Below are 22,625 nucleotides of genomic sequence, written 5' to 3'. Positions count from 1 at the left end.
CACTTTGGTGTGTGACCAGAAGGAATGACAATAGAAGTCAAGGAAATGCTCAGTAACACTGACAGTTAGTGACATTCTTAATCTTTATTATTTGCATCCAATTCCAAATTCCAGGGTTGTAGACAGTGACTAAAAGATTAAGGTCAAATGTCATTATTCATGGTAGTGGATATAAAAAAAGAGAGAGAGAAGAAAGAGAAGGCAAAAAATAGAAGACAGAATTATGCTTACAGAGTAAAAATGTTTGATATTGCTGGTTTATAAAGCCTATAAATAAGATATATTCAAAATAATGTTTCCAGTCATTCCTAAAATAATTTTCCTTCAAAAGGTATTTATTAAGTTCTAAAAAAAAAACCCAACAACAAACACCAGCACACTTAGCATCTCTTTGAGTAGAAAATTTTCTACATAGGATGTAGCTAGTTAGCTAGTAGTCAAAAGTTATTAGCGGTTTTTTACAACATGAATTGAAAACTGGGATTTACTGATTTCTAAAATGTTTTCTAGTCCTCAAAGATACTAAAATTCAGGCATAAAGTTATTTGTTGCATGTATTTGAAGGAGTGAAAATTGACTTACTGTAACAAGTACACTGAGCTTGTGTGGTACAGATATATTTCGTCTTGGCTCTGACTTTAGATTATTTGGCGTGAGTGTACACGTGCATGGCTGTGTGTGCGCCTGTCTTCTCATAAATTGATCCATAGATCTACATATGAGGAAAATGTATAAACACATTTGAAGTCAGAGTGTCTGCATCAGTCAGAGGGTTGCCTTGGCTTTCTTTAAAAGAAAAAAAATGCAACAATTAAAATTAAAGAAATTTTTCTGTTAAATTCCGCACAAAGATTATCTTGGAAGTACATACTGTCATTTAGTAAGGCTTTCCCATTAGCTTTGGTTTTATGAAAATCACTGCAGTTGGAGCTGAGGCAGTTTGAGAGTCACTCGTCTTAGATACTGCCTGCAAGCATTACTATTCATTAAAATAACCTTCACTTTGTAGTAACTCTCAAGCTGTAAACAGTCAACTTAGATTCTGGAGAACACACAGCCACAAAAGTAAAGAAATGTCTGTCTTTGCAAAGTAATTTGTCGAGTTGAAGACTATTGTTTTTCATCATGGTGACCCTGACTTGGCTGGCTGGGTGCGTATACAGATTAAGATTAATGCAGTTATTCCTTGGCTAAGGTCTGCCTCTTTCAGGGCACATTCTCCCTAATGACATGATTGATAGGCAGTCCCAAATCCAGAGAGGAACTCATTAATCATAGCAGTGACTGAATGTAATCATTTGCTTCACCTGCACAGTGATGGACAGGAAAGGATACAATTCAGGGGTTGACACTGAGATCCTCCTTTGTCAGGGGGCCTCAACTTTCTCAATGTCATCTCCTGCAAAACCTGACAAGAAATTTTGCCTGCAACCTATATGCAGTTTCACAACGATAGGTGCAAATTTCTGTTAGTGCAGCAATGTCTTTAAAATTTTTGCTCTAGCTAATGAGCATTTCCAAGTCAGTAGGAGTCATTTTATTTTCTATTATCTTGAGCAAGACTCTCTCTCTCTCTCTCTCTCTCTCTCTCTCTCTCTCTCTCTCTCTCTCTCTCTCTCTCTCTCTGTGTGTGTGTGTGTGTGTGTGTGTGTATCAGAGAGTCAGAGAGAGGGGTGTTTTGAAGCTACATGTGGAACCAATATCAAAGTTAATGTCTGGCAGCTGGGTATCATTTGGAGTCCTCAGGTCAATGGCACTGACTCTTAGCAGAACTAATTTTACAATCATGCCAAAATCTCAGCAAAGAACTGCAGCATACAGCTGATTACATGACAGTAAATTTCATTTATTCTGGGAAACAGTATAAAACCGCCAACATGCCTATAAATAGTCAGGTCACCACGCCTAACACAGTCTATTGCACTTGTAGTAAGAGAGTTAGTGGGGGAGCCCATGCGTGGATCACTGCCAGACCCTCACACTGCCATAGCTGTTGGAGGCATCTCACTTTTGTCCTTTCTTATCAATACCCAAATAATTTTCAAACCTAGAAAACTTCAAAAAGTAGGGCTTCATATCTGTAACCTCCACATCCCCAGCAGGATGATAGTAACCCTTTTGTGGGAAATAATAACCAGAGGAGTGATTTTCTCTAAGTGTCTGTTGTAAGGAGAGGGAGTCTTATTTTTTCTAAGGCAACAGGTGTCAAAGGTCAATTGAAAATGCTCAGCGGTAAGCTGCACCCAAGTTTGTTTAGCGCCACAGACCTCTGTCTCTGCGTCTCTGCAGGCCAGCTTGTCTTTGATGTGTTTAGCACAGGTGTGAAGAAGCATGGACAAGAGACAGAGCACAAAAGTGTTTCTGGCATCAGCGATTCTTTTTGTCCTCAAAGAGAAAATACAAATTATTTCTCACATGTTCTTAAAAAGAAATGTTTTGTTTTCATCTCATAATTATAACCATTTCAACAATTACAGTAATGGGAAGCATTTTATAGATAGGAGTTTAAATTCAACAAAGAAGTCTTTTAAAAGAAATGATTCAGATTAAAAGAAAAAAATGTTCCCAGAGTGTATCGGAGCCACGGTGGTTTAGGAAGAATGCCTATTTGAAGAGAGCTTTTATGGGTGCTTTGAGTACAAGACGCACATTTGCTCTCCACACTCGGTCTCTATTCTTACCATCTCTCCAGTCCCTCATCACTGACACACATTCACCCTTTGTGTTTAGTGCATTCACGGCGGTGGAGGAAAGCCCAGGCTTAGAAGGAGACGCTGCTCTTGAACTGACTGAACAGAAAGCAAACCTGATGGTCCTGGATCTCTGCCACAAACCAGGTGGCAGCGAGTACCTGAGGCAAATTTATCACATCATGCGGCTCAATGAGGTAGGGAAACGGCCTTTTTACAGAGCAATTAGGTGTGTACTGGCCTGAGGCAGCGTCTGCTGGCAGCCAAGGGTTAGTCAAGGAGGTGATAATACTTCTTAAAGTCAATACTAAACTCCATACTGCATTATTAATAGAATCTGTTTAGCCTTGGCTGTTCTGCATGCACAGAGAAAGGCTTCCTGAAACAATATAGGTTTTATTTATATGATTTAAACACTCACATGGCTCATAAACTCAGTTCAGTTCTGAAATAGAGAGACGAGAGATGTAGTTTTGGAATTGTGTGTTTGTGGCCGGTTCAGCTGATAGTGAAATCTGGTATTTGTAGAAATGAAGGATTTTCTGAGGAGAGACGTAGCTATTTTCCTAAAAGCTTTATTCTTGGATTGGTAAAGTTGTAGATTTCCTGTGTAACAAAACAAACAAACAGAACAAAAACAAAAACAAAACCTCACGTCATCAGGAAAAATATCAAACTTTCAAAACAGGGTTTCTGTGTAGTCTGGCTGATCTGGAACTTGCTTTGTGAACCAGTCTGGCCGTGAACTCTCAGAGATCTGCTTGCCTTGGTCTTTTGAATGCTGGGATTGAAGGCTTGTGCCATCACACCCTGTTCTGCTGTGGTCTTTACTTGGGGACCCCATGCTCTGGTTAACTGAAAGTCCTCCCTTGGAAAGTCATTTCTTCAGTGGCATACTTGTCTAGTCAACCAGGTTGGCTAAAGCAACTCTTGTGAGGACAGTGAGGCAGGTTTTTCAGTACGGTTGCCTTCAGAGCCTTGTTTATGTAGCATAGGAAGCTCTAAGGACAGAAATGAGGGCAGCTGGTAAGAGCTGGAGGGACAAGAAGTTTTCTGAGAGATTGTGTTCTAAGGAATGTCAGAAGCTACACCCATAAAGTCTCACCACCGTGACTCCTAACCCAGAGCTGAACAAGGACAAAAGCAGTAGCCCTGCCAATGTGGACTGCAGCAGCTAAGGGATGCTAAGAGTGGGAGACAGTCTTCAGGAATAGCACACCGACTGGTCATCCACCTTATTCTTCAGACAGTCTCTCACTCTATCTGGAGCAAGGCTGGCACTAGCCTGTCACAACAGTACCGTCTGCAGCCATCCGCACTCCTCTAGACCCCACTGCCATGGTGATGGGTACATGGGCCCATACTCGGCTTCTATAAAGGGTTAGGTTCTGAGTTCAGGTCCTCACCCTTGCACAGCAAGTGCTCTTACCCACCAAGCCATCTTTACAGCCCCAAGACGTTGCTGTTTTACAATCGTATGTGTATCTGTACGTGACGTGTGTATGATTTATAATTGTATGTGTATCTGTACATGTTGTGTGTATGATTTATAATCGTATGTGTATCTGTACACGATGTGTGTATGCGTTATAATCATATGTGTATCTGTACGTGATGTGTATATGCTTTATAATCGTATGTGTATCTCTACACAATGTATGTTTCATAATCATATATGTATCTGTACACGATGTATGTTTCATAATCCTATGTGTATCTGTCCACGATGTGTGTATGCGTTATAATCGAATGTGTATCTCTACACGATGTGTGTATGCATTATAATCGTATGCGTATCTCTACACGATGTGTGTACATGAGGAAGTCAGAGGAGAACTTTGTGGACTCCTTTGTTTCCTTTCACACTCATGTGATTCAGGAGATCAAATTCAGACTGCCAGATTAGATTGTGAAGCAAGTGCCTTTACTGAATGAACCATCTAGCTGGACTAGGAAACTGTTTTTTACGGAGTCCTGACTATCAGCATAGCAGAGAAAACACAAGAAAAAGTGTTTTTCAAAATTGGCAGCAGATTTACTTTTTTGTTAAACAGTGGATGCAGGAAAGTCTACATGTAGGTATAACAATGGAAATGAGTTAAGGAAAATCGTTAGCCAAAGTAAATCATTATTTTCCAGTGAGATTTTTATTCCTTTAAAAAACTTAAATTATAATGAAGAAAATTTTTGTTTCTGTTCTATGCCATAGTCATAAAGTTATTTTCTCATGGGTTTGTCATTGTATTTAATAAGAGTCTCTGTGTCATTACAGAACTGATCTATTTAGTGAGATGTTCTACTATGAGAAAATTTAAGAAATCAGTTGTTGTTAATGATATTAGTACTTTTAGAATTTTAGAATTTTAGGATCTGGCATTTGCCTTCCATGATGCACACAGTGTATATCATGAAGGTAGAGGGACACAGGCACACAGAGCACCAGACTAGATCTTTGACTTCCTGTCACCGCTCTACTACCCACTCCATGAGCCCTCAGGGCTATCCTCTGGCCTTTCAGACTAAATGTCATGCCAGGCTGCAATATTTCCAACTTTCAACTGCTCTCCTATCCCTGGAGCTCCTGCTTGTGGATGCTTCTGACTGGGTGATGGCTGAGAGTCTGGCCTTCTAACAAGCTCCCAGGTGAGGCTACTGTTGCTGCCTGTGCACCACACAGGGTGGGAAGGGTTTTGGATGACCCCCGGAGTCCTTCTCAGTTCTAACATTCTGAAATGCGTACTTGCTGCAAACCTGGTAGGGAAAAATGTACTGTGGCATATTAAAAAGTCAAGCAAACCTTTATTTTTATTTATTAAGTGATGTATTAATAGCAAGCATTTGTTAGGTTGATGGTATTCTTTTAGTCATTTTAATTTGTTGCTTTCCAAAAAGAGTCCCATAAAACTGATTAGAGATTCTCGTCTTACTTATTTATGGGTAGTAAATGAACTATAATGTAGGAGATTGTCTCTTCTTGTCCAGGCTGCCTGCACTTTGATGATTAGAATTACATATTCCTATTGAGCCTTGATAGTTTTCAGTACATAGCATGGAAATTAAGTGTGTAGAAGTTTGCTTTATAAATGATCCTATACAGAATGAGACTCCTTGCAGTAAAATCAGGATGCTTACTACTCTGCTGAGCCCAGAGTAGGGAGCAACTGTATTTAATGAATGGGTGAGCAATCTTTTCCTGGGCATAGTCATGCACTGGAGTTATGTTTTGGTAGCCAGACATTGTAGCACATGAAGTCAATGATGAAACAATGGCTATTCAAAAGATTGGGACATAACAAGGACTCATTTGTCATATGAGATTTTGTTAAATGTGTTTAAAACCATGTAACACATTAGGTTTGACTTGTTTGTTTTGTTTTGTTTTGGTTTTGGTTTTTGGTTTTTACCAGACAGGGTTTCTCTGTTCAACTTGTTTTTGATAGGTTTACTGTGATGGTAATATGTGCTCGGCTATGTATCTTTGAGTATGCGGTCTTCCCGAGGCCAGCCAGTGGCACATTGTAATCTAAATCTAGATAATGTACCGGAAGTAAAAGCTGGGGTATTGACCAGCTTATTAAAGAGAACGTGTGCTTGTCGCCACCCTGACCCAGACCTTCTTTCCCTGAAGGAATACCTAAAAGAACAACTGTTGGCTATGAATGCTTCAGAGGAAAAGCCTTTACCTAGCCAACCTCTGAAGGGGACCTTGAGGATTGTAGAAGATCAGCCTCCTGTTTTTAACCCTTTCCATGTACATAAGATGTTCAGCAAAAACATGCTAGATCAGGTATGTGGAAATGAAGTGTAAAATTTGACTTAAATGTATGGTTCCTGTGTAACAGAAGTAATTCACAACCCATATTACTATTGTACGCATAGTCTACACCCACATACACTTTTTTGTTTGTTTAGGAAGCAAAAATTCACATTGTCATTTATATGGTCTGTATAAAGTGTTTAAGTTGCTTAACTGATTTCCATGTTAAGCAGGTTCTGATGTTTGGTCTATAAAATTTAACTTTGGTCTGAATCCTTTTGTTGTTAGGCTGTATCTGCCATAAGGCCCAAAGAGCCAGACATTTTTTTAATCACTCTTCCCCCCCTTGAGAGTTGGCTTCTTAGGACACATGTTTACACAACATCTCTCTACCACTATGGATGTATCAGGTAAACTAGAAAGCACTTTAGAAGAATTATAGAACATTAAGCCCCTATTATAAATGGCATGAGATAAATTTGCTTTTTATAACCTTAGACTCATTCCCAAATTTAAAATGGATTTTCTAATAACTTTAAAGCAAAAATATTTAGAATAAAATCAGCATGATGAAAACAATATATTTTTAAAAGTTAGATTTTGCCATTGTTTCAGCTGGGTACTTCGGTAATTTAATTTAAAAAGATTATCTTTCCACAAAACATGTGAGTTGAATTGCTTTTGTTTTGTTTGATCTTTCTTTTTCCTTGTCGCTTCTTTTTTTTATTTCCCCAGAACCCCCTTGACAGACAACTTGAACTAGCAGGGCAGAAGAGAAGGATTGCTTGACCTAGAGCGCTGATGAAAATAAGAATTAAAACACTGGCCTAATTTGGCATGCAGATAATACCTTAACCATGCCTGTTACAGCTTCCCTCCACATTCATCAATACTGCAGTAGAATAAGACCTTCAAATGCTGACAACCCGGGGCGAATTCTCCTGTTCTATGACAGGGTTGGAGCACTCGATTTATCAGCAGTGACAAGGGATAGCTCTGCTTGGATTTCAAAGACCATGCTGGAGACTTAGATCCAAACCATTTAGTTAGAGAGCCTGTACAGAGTTTACAGTCGCCTATAAGATTTTAACCCTGATGTATAAAGTAGAGTTTATTGCTGCTTCTTATACTGTACATTAGATTTCTCTGAAACACAAGTAATTATTGCAGCTATTAACTAACCCTTACTTCATTTAAATAAATAGCCTGCTTACCAAGTTCTGAATTACAAGAATATTTTTCTCCTCACTCTGCTGTGAAATTATTTATTAATGAGAGAAAAGAATCATGTATGTTATTTACACTTGGAAATCAATATAATTTGCCCATTAAAACATTTTCTTAGAAAAATAGATAGAGCAATAGTGCCCACATCTAATTGAGGCGTCTCTTTCAGTTTGAGGCTTAGTGGTCTCTAAGTTCCCCTTTTGTGCCCACCCTGAAGAGCCCACCTGTGAAAGTGGTGTCACACATGAGAAGCTACAAGTCACTGGGCTCACTTTTCACACTCACCCTCCCAACAAAACTGGGGCAGATGCCATTGACATTTGCAAACATAACCAACCCAGAAATTGATTTATATTTTTTATAAATAATGACTATGCCCCTAAATGGATTTACAAATTAATTGCTGTCTTATTGGAATAAACACCTCCTCTGTGGACATGATTGATGTTATCTGTCCAAGTCCTTGTTCTGAGCTCCCTCCTTCATAGTTAGTGTATCACAGCTGGGGCTTTAATTCACTGATCATATTAATTCTGATTAATAACTAACAATAGTGTCTTCTCATTTGTCAACAGTCGGCCACAGCAGCATGGCGTTGGAACTGGTCAAACTTGCTGCCAAATTACCTGCGCCTGGATAAGATGACCTTCAGTGCACTACTCAGAAACAGGTGCTAAGCTTGAAGCCTGGGGCTCAGGAAGTGTGCGTAGCATGTATGTTAGTCTTCTGGGACTTGGGGAGTGTGTGTAGCATGTATGTTAGTCTTCTGGGACTCGGGGAGTGTGAGTAGCATGTATATGTTAGTTTTCTGGGATTTGGGGAGTGTGTGTAGCATGTATGTTAGTTTTCTGGGACTTGGGGAGTGTGTGTAGCATGTATGTTAGTTTTCTGGGACTCAGAGAGTGTGTGTAGCATGCATGTCAGTTTTAAGAGAAGTTAAAACATTTTATTGGCAGGGTAATCACTTTTTCTGGTTTTTGAAGCACCCATCTTTAAAAAAATATGACTAACATTATATGTATACTGCCCAAATTCTGTTTCCCGTAATGAATACTTGCAAAATTAGTTGATTTTGTCTTAATTTTAAATATTTTGACTTTGCATGAATGGTTTGCTCTTGTAAACACAGAAAGTCACTGACTTGAATGTCATTATCAAAGTATACCTTTGTTTACAGCAGTTGCATGAATGCATGTAATATACCAGAGCTAACCAGCTAGTCCAGTCAGGGCAAGTGTAAGATAAAGTGTCAGGACTGAACTGGCTTCTTTTCAGTCAGCTATTTTGACAGTATCTACTATATCCTCATGGCATGTTGTTTTAAACACACCGTTCTTTTACTGTTTATATGTCATATTTAGGCCTATAACTGGGTATGGGAATTAATTTCTGCTTAATCTTTGTCATGTAGTTCCATGTTTTACAAAAATATTGAATATAAATTTCCTTGAAAACCATAATGACAAGAACATAGTAAATTGGTATATCATCCTTGAGAAATCTGAGCATATGAAAGAGAATCTCTAAGAGATATTGAAGTATTTCCCAAATGAAACTTTATAAAACAAAACAAAAAAACAATGTATAGATCACCAGTAAGAGTTATACCTCAGATATGTGGTCCCAATAACATACTATGTTTGCCTGTAAATTAACATGATTTGCCAATTAGGACCACACTGAACAAGTGGCCAGCTTCCTCTTGAAAGACAGAGCCTGCATGCCATTCGTTTTAGTGTTTGGTCGAAGAACGGTTCCCATTCCACCTGGAAATGAGAGGTGAGCTGACGAAACGGAGGTCAGGTCCCCTTTGTTGAACCAAGTTATATGGTGTGAGCACAATATTTTTATCTGGAACACACACTGGAAAAGATAAGCCTTTTCCCTGCTATTCAGAAAGTTTTGTATTTATGCAGATTAAATTTTATAATTTCGTAATTTTTCTTTAGTTGTGAATTCCTGCTTCTAGTCAACTAAATGATACTCTACGGACAGCACATCCTTCAAAACTTACTACATTTATATTGTATAATATCCATAGCTAAGAAACTTCTGATTTAACATTGCATATTGTTATATGTGTTTAGTAAGAATATTGTTTAATAATATATTCCAATTAGGTTACTGGTTATTAAGTCTATTTCCCTGAGATATGTGCAGGAGTGAGTGGGAGGGAAAAACCCTGCAAATTTACTCCAGAGTAGCAGGTCAGGCAGTTCCCTTGGAAAAGACTCATGAATCTTTAATAAAGGCAGCTGGAATCTAATCTTAATAAGAACCTGGGATTTTAAAGAATGGTGTGAAAAGCATTCTGCTGAAAACTACAAGATACCACGAGAACAATGAGCCTAATTGACTTACCCTAAATAATGAGAGATACCTGAGAGGACTATCAGCTATCACTTCATTTATTTCAAGAATTTATTTATGAGTTTAGATTGATATTGAGCTAGCAAGGAAATGGTTTTGGCTATTTTTCCTCTAAAATTCTCTCTTTTTTGAACTATCTGAAAATGCCGACTTTTAACTAGTGTTTGGAATATCTTAAAAGTACATAATTGAAGATGAGACTGAAGAACGAGGACCCTTTAGAATGAGGGTTGGCATGCCACGCAGTGTCTACAAGGTGACACTTGTTACTTGCAGGGTAGTTTTCGTGTTAGGCAGTGCTGAAGGGGACCCCAGAGCAGCCCAGCTGTGTGTTCATTGTCTGTTCTTTGACACCAAGTTGCAAGCTGCACACGTGACTCAAGCCCTTTTCTTGGTCATCATGTTGTACTGATTGAGACTTACAGGCTTGAATGGGGCTGTGGATGTTGACTGCCGACCTAATGCGATGCAGCTAACCAAACTCAATATGCAAATCTAAAAACATGTTTAGGAGGACAGCATCCATGAGATTCCCTTCTAAAATGCCTTTGTGGCCAGACTAGACTCCCTTCGGCCCTCAAATAAGACAAGCATGAAAAGAAGGACTCCTGAGCTATCAGGAGTTTATCTTTGACTTCAGATTCCCATACAGAGAGAATGAAATTATATAGTTTCTCTATGGAGTTGACACACCAAGAGTGTTAAAATATTTGTAAGTCAGAATACCTTCCAGGAATGTGCCCGGTGTTAGTTCTCTAGGATAAGGAACTGTGATGATTCACTGTAGCTCAGTTGGTAGAGTACTCTTGTCATATATGAGGCCATATGTTTAATCTGGTCTAAAACAAATAAATAGTTGTGAAATGAATTCCATGAGCCACCAACTGTGGCAATTCCAGGCCTAAATCAGTAATTAAGGGTAGGCAAGGCAACTATCCAGGCATAGGGCATTGGGTTTAGGAGACAATCAGGGAGAAAAACATCAAGAATGAAGAGACCAAGATAAGGACTCAGAGCTGAACACTTGAGAGGCAGTCTGAATATACTCAAGAGAAATCTGGGTGCCAGCAGCATCTGTATCTAGAGCAATTTTGGCTTTTATACCATGGGCTGTGCTGATTCCAAAAGAGGAGTAAGGCTTACAAGTGGCCACCCCGATGAGCCCTTGTCAGAGGTGTGCCCTGTGCTCCGTCAGGAGTCTCACATTGAAGTGCCTCTCTCTCATCCACCATGCTGTGTAGGTTGCCTTGTTCAGGCTGCTTGAACTCTCTGTTTCCCACAGTGAAGTCCCTCCACAATTCACAAGGATAACACCATCCCATGTGGGACAAATATTGTCTTCTGAAAATTATTGCTCTTTCTTTAACACCTATTTCAAAAGGTCTGCGAGTCATCCTACGCTCTATTCTGTGTGCTGTTTTCTTAACTAATTATGATCTGAAATCTCAAGTTTTGTTTATATTCATTCCATCATATGCTCTACAGTAAAGCATAAGTTCTATGACATTACCACCGGCCTTGTTTCAACACCAACAGCAATGCCTTGAACAATCTGGGCACGCAATGGGCTCTGGGCAACATTAGCTGAAATAAATACATAAAGACTAGGAGGGCACAGGAAAACAGTGACCCTTGATAGGTGAGCACATGGTGGATTGTCCTGAAATGTGATGTTGTATTCATGGCCATTAGGTATGCGAAATGTTCTGCTAAATTGAAAGTTAGAAACTATACCAATGTATATTCATCCTCTGCATTTTCAATATTTGGATGACAGTCAGGTTAGCTGTAATCTTTCTGCTTAAAATGCCTGGTTTATTTATATTATGTGAAATTTGGCTCAGGTTAAAAGAACAGGAAGCTGGTCTTTATTTTTAATTAATTGGCCTATTTCGAGCCATAACCCTGTCAGCCACAAAACCTGTTATTCCTATCTGACTCATACATCTATTGATACTTGAGTGAAAAGGCTTGTATTTGTTAAATAATACTAAAATTAGTAGGTAAAAACTTTCAGATGGAATTAGCTGCCGACAGTATCTACTCAGCCTTTGTAAATTAATTATGAGTGATTCGTTTTCTGAGGCATTTGAATAAATTGAAGTCTCTGAGATCTTATGAAAGACACCCTGAATATGTATCAATGATATACGTGTTTCACCATAGAAAGTTTGCAACTATAGAAAATAAAAACTCCTGGAGCTTCAGAAAATCCTCACATAGAGCAGGTCTATGCTTTCCCCTGATAGGCCCTGAAGAGTAAGTGCTGTGATTGGACATCGATCTTTTGAAATAATCAAGGTTCTTATCCCTGTTTCTTACTATTCCATTCCTACTTTCATTCTCTCTCACTTTAAAATAAATCCAGACCATTGAAGGAGGTTGTGATTGCCTTTCTGGAGAGTGTCGAAGGCATGCTCCGTTTCTTCCTCTATGGCCGACCTCCAGATTGCCATTTGATAGTGTTTGCCTTGCCACATAATTAATGTTTCTTCTCTTCACCTTATTTACCCAGACTAATTCCCAAGAATTGTGCTGTTGAAAATAACCCGTGAATACAGTAAAATGCTATGCTATTTTAGCTATCTAAATATACTGCATATTAGTTTGGCTTCAAGTTGGGCAAACACAATTAAATATGATGTCAGGAACAGCCGGAAGGGGTGGTGGTGGCAGATTTTTGGTTATCACTTTGGGGCCTTTCCAGGTGGACAATAACCATGCATCCAAGAGGAAAATGAGATTAGAAAATGTGTTGAAAAAAGTTGTTAGTCAGTGGAGTTGTTTGCCTTTCCTAACAAATATTGAGTGACTTTATTCTGTATCAAATGATAGTGTGTGCCCCACCATGGACTCCATGCTAGGCGATGGTGCATGCCCTACCTTGGTAGAGAACAGGAATTATTGTCTCTGGCCTCAAACTGCACTCCCTGAACTCCCTAGTACCCATTAGCAGGCATTGCTGCCACTAATACAGTGTTTATAGTTGTTTATGGCAGTAAATTCCTGGTACAGCAGCAGGCTGCATGGTTATAGGGAGTTGGTTTAAGGAAAGATGCTAGTCTTATGAGTATGTACCTCCCAGTTATCGCACGCATTACCTATGCCATGTTAGTCAACTTTGGTGTTTGCTACTGTTCTTCGTTTAAGGAAAGATGCTGATCCTATGAGTATGTACCTCCCAGTTATCACACACATTACCTATGCTATGATAGTCAACTTTGGTGTTTGTTACTGTTCTGTGTTTTGTTTGTTCTTGTCATGTTCCAGATCCACATAGAACCCATTTCTTCCCATATCCATCAAAAGTCCTTGGCCTCAGTTATTCCCGCCATTGTTTTAACTTCTTAAACAGAAGGCTACATCCAGAATTTCTACAGCAGCATGGTGTTTGCACAAAGCTTGCCTCATGTATATTTAGGATGATCAAATTTAAAACTGGAGCTAAGGGGATTGGTGTACAAACCAAAAAAGCTCATCAGTGCCCTGTTTTCTAATGAGAAACATGTATGTATGTTGTTCTTTGTGGTGTATACAACGTTTTCACAGAATGTCTTTTAGTCATTACTATAATAACCATGTAATGGTGACTGGTAGTCAAATGAAACTGTCCTTACTCATGTTCTGGTGCTTTATATGGTATATTCTCTACTCCTGGTTGGTTTTTCTTTTTTCTTTTTCTTTTTTGAAATTGTACACTACTTTCAACAATACTGAGGATAGTGAAGACAGTAAAGAGAGTGTTCTACAAGTCTAGAATAACTGAAGCTATTTACATACACAAGTTTAACTATAATCCTACAGTAACTTTATAAGATAGATCAATGCCATCATTTTATTAGTAATAAAACCAAGGCACAGAGGCACAGGATTCTACAGAACGGTGTTCAGTTTCTGATTCAAGACCATGTTCTGAACTCCTCTTGTCTAATGGTTCTGAAGACCCCTGCTTTAGTCACCACACATTCTCAAGCATCTAACTGTGGCCACGGCATTAATTAGGAATAAAATAACAATTTTCTAGGGGTTATATTAAACACCAATGAGCTAGATGATGTATCAGTCAGCCCTGAATCACATGTATGGCAGTCTTAGAAGATAAGAGTGAACCACTAGCATTGAAACCTTCTTAGGTGGCATACTCTGTGATATCAGTCTGATGACAAAATAGCCTAATGACTCGTTTCCCAGAATGTGTCCCTGTCATCAAGCAACACAGCACTGCACTTTGACAGATCTGTTGGTGTTGCTGACAGACGAAATAACTAATGCAGTACGATTCGAGTTATTCAGTAAGAATCTCCTCTAGTTCCTTCTAAAGTTCAGTTTTATTTTTGTTCTTTCTAATCCTTTTGAGAAAGAGAGCTCCCTCTTGTTGAAACTTTGAAAGGTAAACTGAGTCCTTGGATTGGGCCGGCATTAGGGCTATGACTAGACTTTGATGAATGTGCATGAGAAGACCACCAAAGTCTTAACATAACTCAGTGACAAGGACACAGCTACTTAAGGACATTAAGGACAGTTGATGTGGGGAACCATAGTAGATAAACAAAAAAACAGGTTCCTTGTATATGGCAAGATTAGCTGTGAATTATGTAAGTTAACCAGGATGCAATTTAAACAAGGTCTCCATTACATGAGTGAGAAAATAGACAACCTAAATAAATATGTTAAATACTACTGACAGAAATGCAGAATTGGCAACATTTTGATGAAAGGAAGGTATAATAATTTTCTCAAAAGCAGCCTTGGGAGAATTTTTTGCTTGTCAGAGTGAACCAAAATTTACTTTGTAATAAATTTTAATCTACCTAATTATGCATTCACATGCTGACACTTTGGGTTCTTGCGGTGGATCAAAAGCTATTTAAAAACCTGCTTGTATAGAACACATTCTCTTTTCAATGACTACACTTTAAGTATTTCCCCTGTTAAATACCGTGCAGACTCCAAAGATCTGTGATGTTTCCTGCAAAAAGTTTTAATGTAGGTTCTGTCAGGAGTAGTAGTCGATGGACCTACATCGACTGGGTCTGACTGGGGATGGAACCCCGTGGACAGCTGGAAGGCACATCAATCTTCACTGAGCACCTCACCTGCTTTGCATAGCTAGCAACATAAGATGAGGAAATGGTCTCTCTGAAGACACTTCCCTGGGATACAACTGTGAGATAAATTTATGTCTACCAAATACAATTAGACATAGCAAATCTGAGCAACAACTAATATTGCTCACCCTCTTTGTATATAACGTATTGTTATTTTTCTAATACATCGTAAGGCTCACTGTGTTTGTACAACACTTAGAAGAACTCACTGTCAGTGGCATTCCTACCCATGAGCCTGGGGATCTATTTCTAAATCTTTTCTCTTTACTCCATACTATGCAGTCTTTGAGAAAGTCTTTCAAAATCAAGTTCATTGAACAACCTGGATATTTATCTTAATGTTGAAATTTATTTTGTTACAAAATATAAAAATATATACATGTAGCCTGGCATTGGTGGTGCAATCCTTTAATACCAGTAAAGACAGACAGATCTCTGTGAATTCAAGGCCACACGGACTACAAAGCAAGTTCCAGGACAGGCTCCAAAGCTACACAGAGAAACCCTGTCTTGAAAACCCAGTGTGTGTGTGTGTGTGTGTGTGTGTGTGTGTGTGTGTGTGTGTGTATGTGTGTGTATGTGTGTGTATATGTGTGTGTGCAACATACATATAACATCTATGTGCATATATGTTATTTCAAATGGCAAAAGAAGATCAGATATGGAATATAAAATACCTCTCCTTAGCTCTTCACTCACATAAATTCATCTCCAACTGTAATTGCATGAAATAGTTTTGGCTTTATAAATTTAGGTACATAAGTCATTTAAAGGATACTCCACATTCTTGTTTTTATAAATTTGTCAATTTAAAATTAGAATATTGGCTCCCTATTCTGAACCACACAGAGTTTAATTTATATTACCAACTCAATTCCCCTCCTCTCTATGCTTTTCTAAAAACATAAGCTATTTTTTGTTCTTTTCTTCTTGTTTATGTGATATATTATAACCATGGCAGGTACCTTCCACTCCCTCAGTGAACAAGATGAGTCTTTTTTTTTCTTTTTTCTTTAATTTTCTTTATTTTTTATTTAATTAAATTTGCAACAAGCTTGCTTCAACTGTCAATCCTGGCTCCCTCTCCCGCCCCTCCTCTGCTCCCCCCACCCTCTGCCCAGTCCCACACCCAATCCCAGCTCCATTCCCCAGGGAGGGTGAGGCCCTCCATGGGGATGTCTAGAGTCTGTCATTTTGATCAGGCAGGGCCTAGGCCCTTCCTCAGAAGTCCAGGCTGAGAGAGCATTCCTCATTGTGGGAGGGGCACCCCAAGTTCATTTGTATGCCAGGGATAAATACGGATCTACTGCCCAAAGCCCCCATAGATTGTCCAGGCCTTCTCACTGACACCCACGTTCAGGGGGTCTGGATCAGTCCCATGCTGGAATCCCAGCCATCAGTCAGGGGTCCAAGATCTCCCCCTTGTTCAGGTCAGCATTTTCTGTGGGTTTCAACAGCCCGCCTGGTCTTGGCCCCTTTGCTCATCACTCCTCCTTCTCTGTCTCTGGGTTCCAAGAGTTCAGTTCAGTGTTTAGCTGTGGGTGTCTGCCTCTGCTTCCATTAGTCACTGGATGAAAGCTCTAGGATGGCATATAAGGCAGTCATCAAACTTATAGTCATTTTCAGGGATGGGCATTTAAGGTAGTCTCTCCACTATTGCTTAGTTTGCCAGTTGGTGTCATCCTTGTAGATCTCTAGAAATTTCTCTAGTGCCAGATCTGTTCTCAAACCTACAATGGCTCTCTCTATTATGGTATCTCTATTCCTGTTCTCTCCTCTATTCTTCCCCCGACTTAATCTTTCTGCTCCCCCTGTCCTCCTCTCCCTTCCTCTTCTACCTCTCTCTTTTTGCTGGCTTCCTCTCCCCTCCCCCCATGCTCCCAATCTCCTCAGGAGATCCTGTTCCATTCCTCTTCTCTGGGGTACCATGCATATTTCTCCTAGGGTCCTCCCTGTTTCCCAGACTCTCTGGTGGTGGAATTGTAGGCTGACACTCCCCTGTTCTATGCCTAAAATCCATGTGAGTACATACCATGTTTGTATTTTTGTGACTGGTTTACCTCACTCAGGATTGTTTCTTCTAGTGCCATCCATTTGCCTGCAAATTTCAAAATTCCATTGTTTTTTTTCTACTCCATTATGTAAATGTATCACATTTTCTCTATCCACTCTTCAGTTGAGGGGCAGCTAGGTTGCTTCCAAGTTCTGGCTATTACAAATAATGCTGCTATGAACATAGTAGAACAAACATCCTTGTTGTATGAATGTGCATCTTTTGGGACTATGCCTAAGAGTGAAACTGCTGGGTCTTGTGGTAGACTGATTCCCCTTTTCCTGAGGAATCTCCACACTGATCTCTAAAGTGACTGTACAAGTTGGCACTGCCACCAACAGTTGAGGAATGCTCCCCTTTCTTGACATCCTTTCCAGTATAAACTGTCGTTGATGTTTTTTATTTTAGCCATTCTGACAGGAGTGAGATGGTATCTCAGAGTTGTTTTAATTTGCATTTCCCGGATGGCTAAGGATGTTGAGCACTTTCTCAAGTGCCTCTCAGCCATTTTAGACTCCTCTGTTGAAAATTCTCTATTTAGTTCTCTACCCCACTTTTTAATTGGATTATTTGGTGTTTTGGAGACTTGCTTCTCCAAGACCATCATCATAAAGGGGTGTTGGATTTTGTTGAAGGCTTTTTCAACATCTAGTGAGATGATCATGTGGTTTTTCTTTTTCAGATTTTTTATATGGTGGATTACATTGATGGATTTTCATATGTTGAACCATCCCTGCATCTCTGGGATGAAGCTTATTTGATTATGGTGGATGATTTTTCTGATGTGTCCTTGGATTCGATTTGCCAGTATTTTTTTTGTCTTTTTTTTTCCAGTTTAAATTTAGATAAGAAACAAGGTTGCTTCACAAGTCAGTTCCAGGTCCCTCTCCTTTTCCCTCCCCTCCTCCCGTGCCCTCCCCCCAAACCCCCCCGTTATCCCCTCATTCCCCCAGGGAGGGTGAGGCCCTCCATGGGGGTGTCCATAGTCTGTCATTTCGTATAGGGCAGGGCCTAGACCCTTCCCCAAGAGTTCAGGGTGAGAGTGCACCTCACATTGTTCTATGGGAGTCCAAAGTCCATGTGTATACTTGGGATGGGTACTGATCTGCTGCCCAAGGCTCAATAGATTACCTAGGCCTCCTCACTGACACCCAGATTCAGGGGGTCTTGATCAGTCCCATGCTGGATTCCCAGGCTGATGCCTGGGATTCAAGAGTTAACCTTTGTCTGGTCAGCTGTTTCTGGGGGTTAAACCAGCCCAGTCTTAATCCCTTTGGTCATCAGTCCTCCCTCTCTGTTACTGGCTTTCTTGAGTTCAGCTCAGTACTTAACCAAGGGAGTCTGCCTCTTCTTCGATCAGCCACTAAATGAAGTTTCTGTTTCCCAGACTCTCTGGCCATAGGATTGTAGGCTGGCACTCCCCAGATCTATGTCTAAAATCCATATATGAGAGAGTACATGCCATGTTTCTCTTTTTGTGACTGGGTTACCTCACTCAGGATGGTTTCTTCTAGTGTCATCCATTTTTGATTTGCCAGTATTTTATTGAGTATATTTGCATCACTGTTCATGAGAGTGATTGGTCTGTAGTTCTCTATCTTAGTTGTGTCTTTGTGTGATTTTGTTACTATGGTGATTTTAGCCTTGTAAAAAGTGTTTGGCAGTGATCCTTCTACTTCTATTGTGTGGAACAATTTTAAGAGTAATGGCATTAGCTCTTCTTTGACTTTCTGGTTGAGTTCTGCTCTGCAGCCATCAGGCCCTGGGCTTTTTTTTTTAATTAGGAGACTTCTGATGGCTGCTTCTATTTCCTTAGGGGCTATATGTCAGCTGTTCTTGATTTAATTTTGGTAAGTGATATCTATCCAGAAAATTCTCCATTTTCTTTAAGTATTCGAATTTTGTGGAGTACAGGTTTTCAAAGTATGTCCTGATGATTCTCTGGATTTCCCCCATTACTGATTTTGTTAATTTGCATGTTCTCTCTCTGCCTTTTGGTTACATTGGATAAAGTTTTGTCTATCTTGTTGATTTTCTCCAAGATTCAACTCTTTGTTTCAGTTGATTCTTTGTATCGTTTTCTTTGTTTCTACTTTATTGGTTTCAGCTCTCAATTTGATTATTTCTTGGTATCTTCTCCTCCTGGGTGAATTTGCTTCTTTTTGTTCTAGAGCTTTCAGTTGTGCTGTTAATTCTCTATTGTGGCTACTCTCCAGTTTCTTCATGTGGGCACTTAGTGCCATGAACTTTCCTCTTAGAACTGCTTTCAGAGTATTCCATAGCTTTTGGTATGTTGTGTTTTCATTTTCTTTGAATTCTAAGAAGTCTTTGATTTCTTTCTTTATTCCTTCCTTTACCCAGGAGTGATGCAATTGAGCATTGTTCAATTTCCATGAGTTTGTGGCCTTTCTGCAATTTGTGTTGTTGAATTCTAACTTTAAAGCATGGTGTTCTGATAAGATACAGGGGGTTTAATTTTTTTGTATCTGTTGAGGTTTGCTTTCTTGCCAAGAATGTGGTCTATTTTAGAGAAGGTTCCCATGTCGTGCTGAGTAGAAGGTATATTCTCTTTTGTTTGGATGGAATGTTCTGTAGATGTCTGTTAAACCCAATTGGGTCATTACTTCTGTTAGTTCCTTTGTTTCTTTGTTAAATTTCTGTCTTGTGGTCCTGTCCAGTGGTGAGAGTGGGGTGATGAAATCTCCCACTATAAGTGTGTGGGGTTTAATTTGTGATTTAAGTTTTAGTAATGTTTCTATTATGAATGTGAGTGCATTTGTATTTGGGGCATAGATGTTCAGAATGAGACTTCATCCTGATAGATTTTTCCTATGATGAATATGAAATGACCTTCATCTCTTTTGATTAATTTTAGTTTGAAGTCTAATTTGTTAGATATTAGAATAGCTATACCTGCTTTTCCCAGCCCTTAACTCTGAGGTAATGTCTTGTCTTTGAAGGTGAGGTGTGTTTCTTGTATGCAGCAGAACGATGGATTTTGTCTTTGTATACATTCTGTTAGCCTGTGTCTTTTTAGAGGTGAGTTAAGACCCTTGATATTTAGGGATATTCTTGACCATTGATTGTCTATTCTTGTTTGTTTTGGATTCATTATTGGTGGTTGGTATTGTGTATGTGTTTTCCCCCTATTTCTGACTTTTGGTAAAGTGAGATTATCTATTGCCTATGTTTTTGTGAGTGTAGTTAATTTCCTTGGGTTGGAGTTTTGCTTCTAGAACTTTCTGTAGGATATATATTGTGTAAATCTGGTTTTGTCATGGAACATCTTGTTTTCTCCATGTATAGTGATTGAGAGTTTTGGTGGGTAGTCTAGGCTGGAGTCTGTGGTCTTTTAGTGTTTGTAGAACATCTATCCAGGACCTTCTGGCTTTCAGAGTTTCCATGAAGAATTCAGGTGTAATTCTTATAGGTTTGCCTTTATGTGCTACTTGGCCTTTTTCCTTCGTTGCTCTTAATATCATTTCTTTATTCTGTATATTTGGTGTTTTGATTATTATGTGGCAAGGGGACTTTTTTTTTGGTCTAGTCTATTTGGTGTTTGGTAAGATTCCTGTACTTTCATAGGCATGTCCTTCTTTAGGTTTTCTTCTATTATTTTGTTGAATATGTTTTCTGCACCTTTGAGCTGGACTTCTTGCCTTCTTCTATGCCTATTATTCTTAGGTTTGGTCTTTTCACTGTGTCCCATATTTCTTGGATATTTTGTGTTAAGGATTTGTTGGATTTAAGATTTTCTTTTGTCAATGAATCTATTTCCTCTATTTTATCTTCAGCACCTGAGATTCTGTCTTTCATCTCTTGTATTCTGTTGTTTATGCTTGCATCTGTAGTTCCTGGTCATTTACACAGCTTTTATATTTCATCATTCCCTCAACTTGTGTTTTCTTTTCTACCTCTATTTCAGTTTTCAGGTCTTGCACTGTTTGAATTGTTTCCTTCATCTGTTTGATTGCTTTTTTCTTCGCTTTCTGTAAGAAATTTGTTGATTTCTTGTATTTTTTTTTTTTTGGTTTTTCGAGACAGGGTTTCTCTATGGCTTTGGAGGCTGTCCTGGAACTCCCTCTGTAGACCAGGCTGGCCTCGAACTCACAGAGATCCGTCTGCCTCTGCCTCCCGAGTGCTGGGATTAGAGGCGTGCGCCACTTTGTTTTTTTCTTCTATTTCTTTAAGGGATTTTCTCCTATCTTCTTTGAGGGCCTCTGATGCTGCAACAATAAACGGCACACTTACTGAAAGTAAAACTAAGTATTTATTGTAGAAATTACTCACAAGAGACCAAACAAGTAACCCAGATGAGCCGAGTAGTTTTCCGCCGCCGAACTGGAAGCTGAAAGCTGGAAAAAGAGACCAAGACTTCTGTTGTTCAGTCTTTTATACCTTCCCCTGTAATGCCCCTAGCCATGCTGAAAAGTGGGCCTGGCTAGTGACGTAGTTCACCGCCTACGTCCATATACGTGTTTAGTCATGCCTAAAGTGGGTATGGTTAGCAGTGTGGTAAACCGGTCTTTTATTACCTCATCTGTATGCACCTCTAGTAAGTTACATGGCTAATGGCGGCACACGGCTTCCTCCTGCAGGCCTCTATCATTTTCATGAGGTTGTTTTGAATGTCATTCTTTTCTGTTTCATCTGTGTTGGGATGTTCAGGTCTTGCTGGTGTAGAGTCTCTAGACTCTGGTGGGGTCATATTGGTTTTTCTGTTGTTGGCTGTGTTTTTATATTGCCATCCTCCCATCCCTTCTTTCAGTGGGAGTTCGTGGGGTCTCTTCCTTTCCTGGTGGCTAAGGGTCTAAGGTTCAAGCAAGTCCAATACTCTCGATGGGTACAGGTGGTTATGATACACTCTAGGCCAGGTGCATGCCCAGAAAGATTGAAGCAGGGGCATGTTGGGAGTTGGGGCCCCGAGAAGAGCCCACCCTCACCTCAAGTACAGGACTGGAGGCATAGGGGACCCAAGGCTGAGGTGTGGCCAGACTCAGGGTCCACTCTAGGTGAAGAGCAGGCCTGGGAAGATCTAAGCAGTGGGATGTCAGTAGCTGGGGCCCAGAGCAGAGCCTTCACTCACCCCAAGCAGAGGGCAGGGGGCAGAGGGGACCCAAGACCAAGGTGTGGCCGGACTCAGGGTGGTCCTTTCTTGTGGGGGGTCCACTCTAGCATGGAGCAGTCCCCCTAAGATTGAAGCAGGGGGATGTCGGAGTTGGGCCCTATAACAGAACTCTCACTCACCTCAAGCAGAAAGCAGGGTGGGCCTAAAGAGTACTAAAGAGTACTCCTTCTCTTCTTTTCATGTTACCATAAGGCAGGAAGCTTTTATACACTATGAACTCTCCTCCACAATGTTGTATTTCATCATAGATCCCAAACCAACAAAGCCCACTGGACATGAACTGCAGTCTCTG

General features: G+C 39.8%; 1 protein-coding gene across 2 annotated transcripts in view; it reads left to right on the top strand.

The window, feature by feature from the left end:
• Positions 1–22,625, top strand: part of Kiaa0825 (KIAA0825 ortholog) — a 446,177-nt gene that overhangs the window by 221,738 nt on the left and 201,814 nt on the right. For both annotated transcript variants that reach the window (XM_040729084.1, XM_013125179.3), the window contains 3 exons: positions 2,731–2,887; positions 6,319–6,477; positions 8,250–8,344. In XM_040729084.1, the coding sequence (XP_040585018.1) occupies positions 2,731–2,887; positions 6,319–6,477; positions 8,250–8,344 (411 nt within the window). The remainder of the gene's footprint in view (positions 1–2,730; positions 2,888–6,318; positions 6,478–8,249; positions 8,345–22,625) is intronic.

Source organism: Mesocricetus auratus, unplaced genomic scaffold (assembly GCF_017639785.1).
Source record: "Mesocricetus auratus isolate SY011 unplaced genomic scaffold, BCM_Maur_2.0 Super-Scaffold_100020, whole genome shotgun sequence".
NCBI classification, from domain to species: domain Eukaryota; kingdom Metazoa; phylum Chordata; class Mammalia; order Rodentia; family Cricetidae; genus Mesocricetus; species Mesocricetus auratus.
Note: the sequence above shows the minus strand (reverse complement) of the source record. Positions and strands in the feature narration are given on the sequence as shown.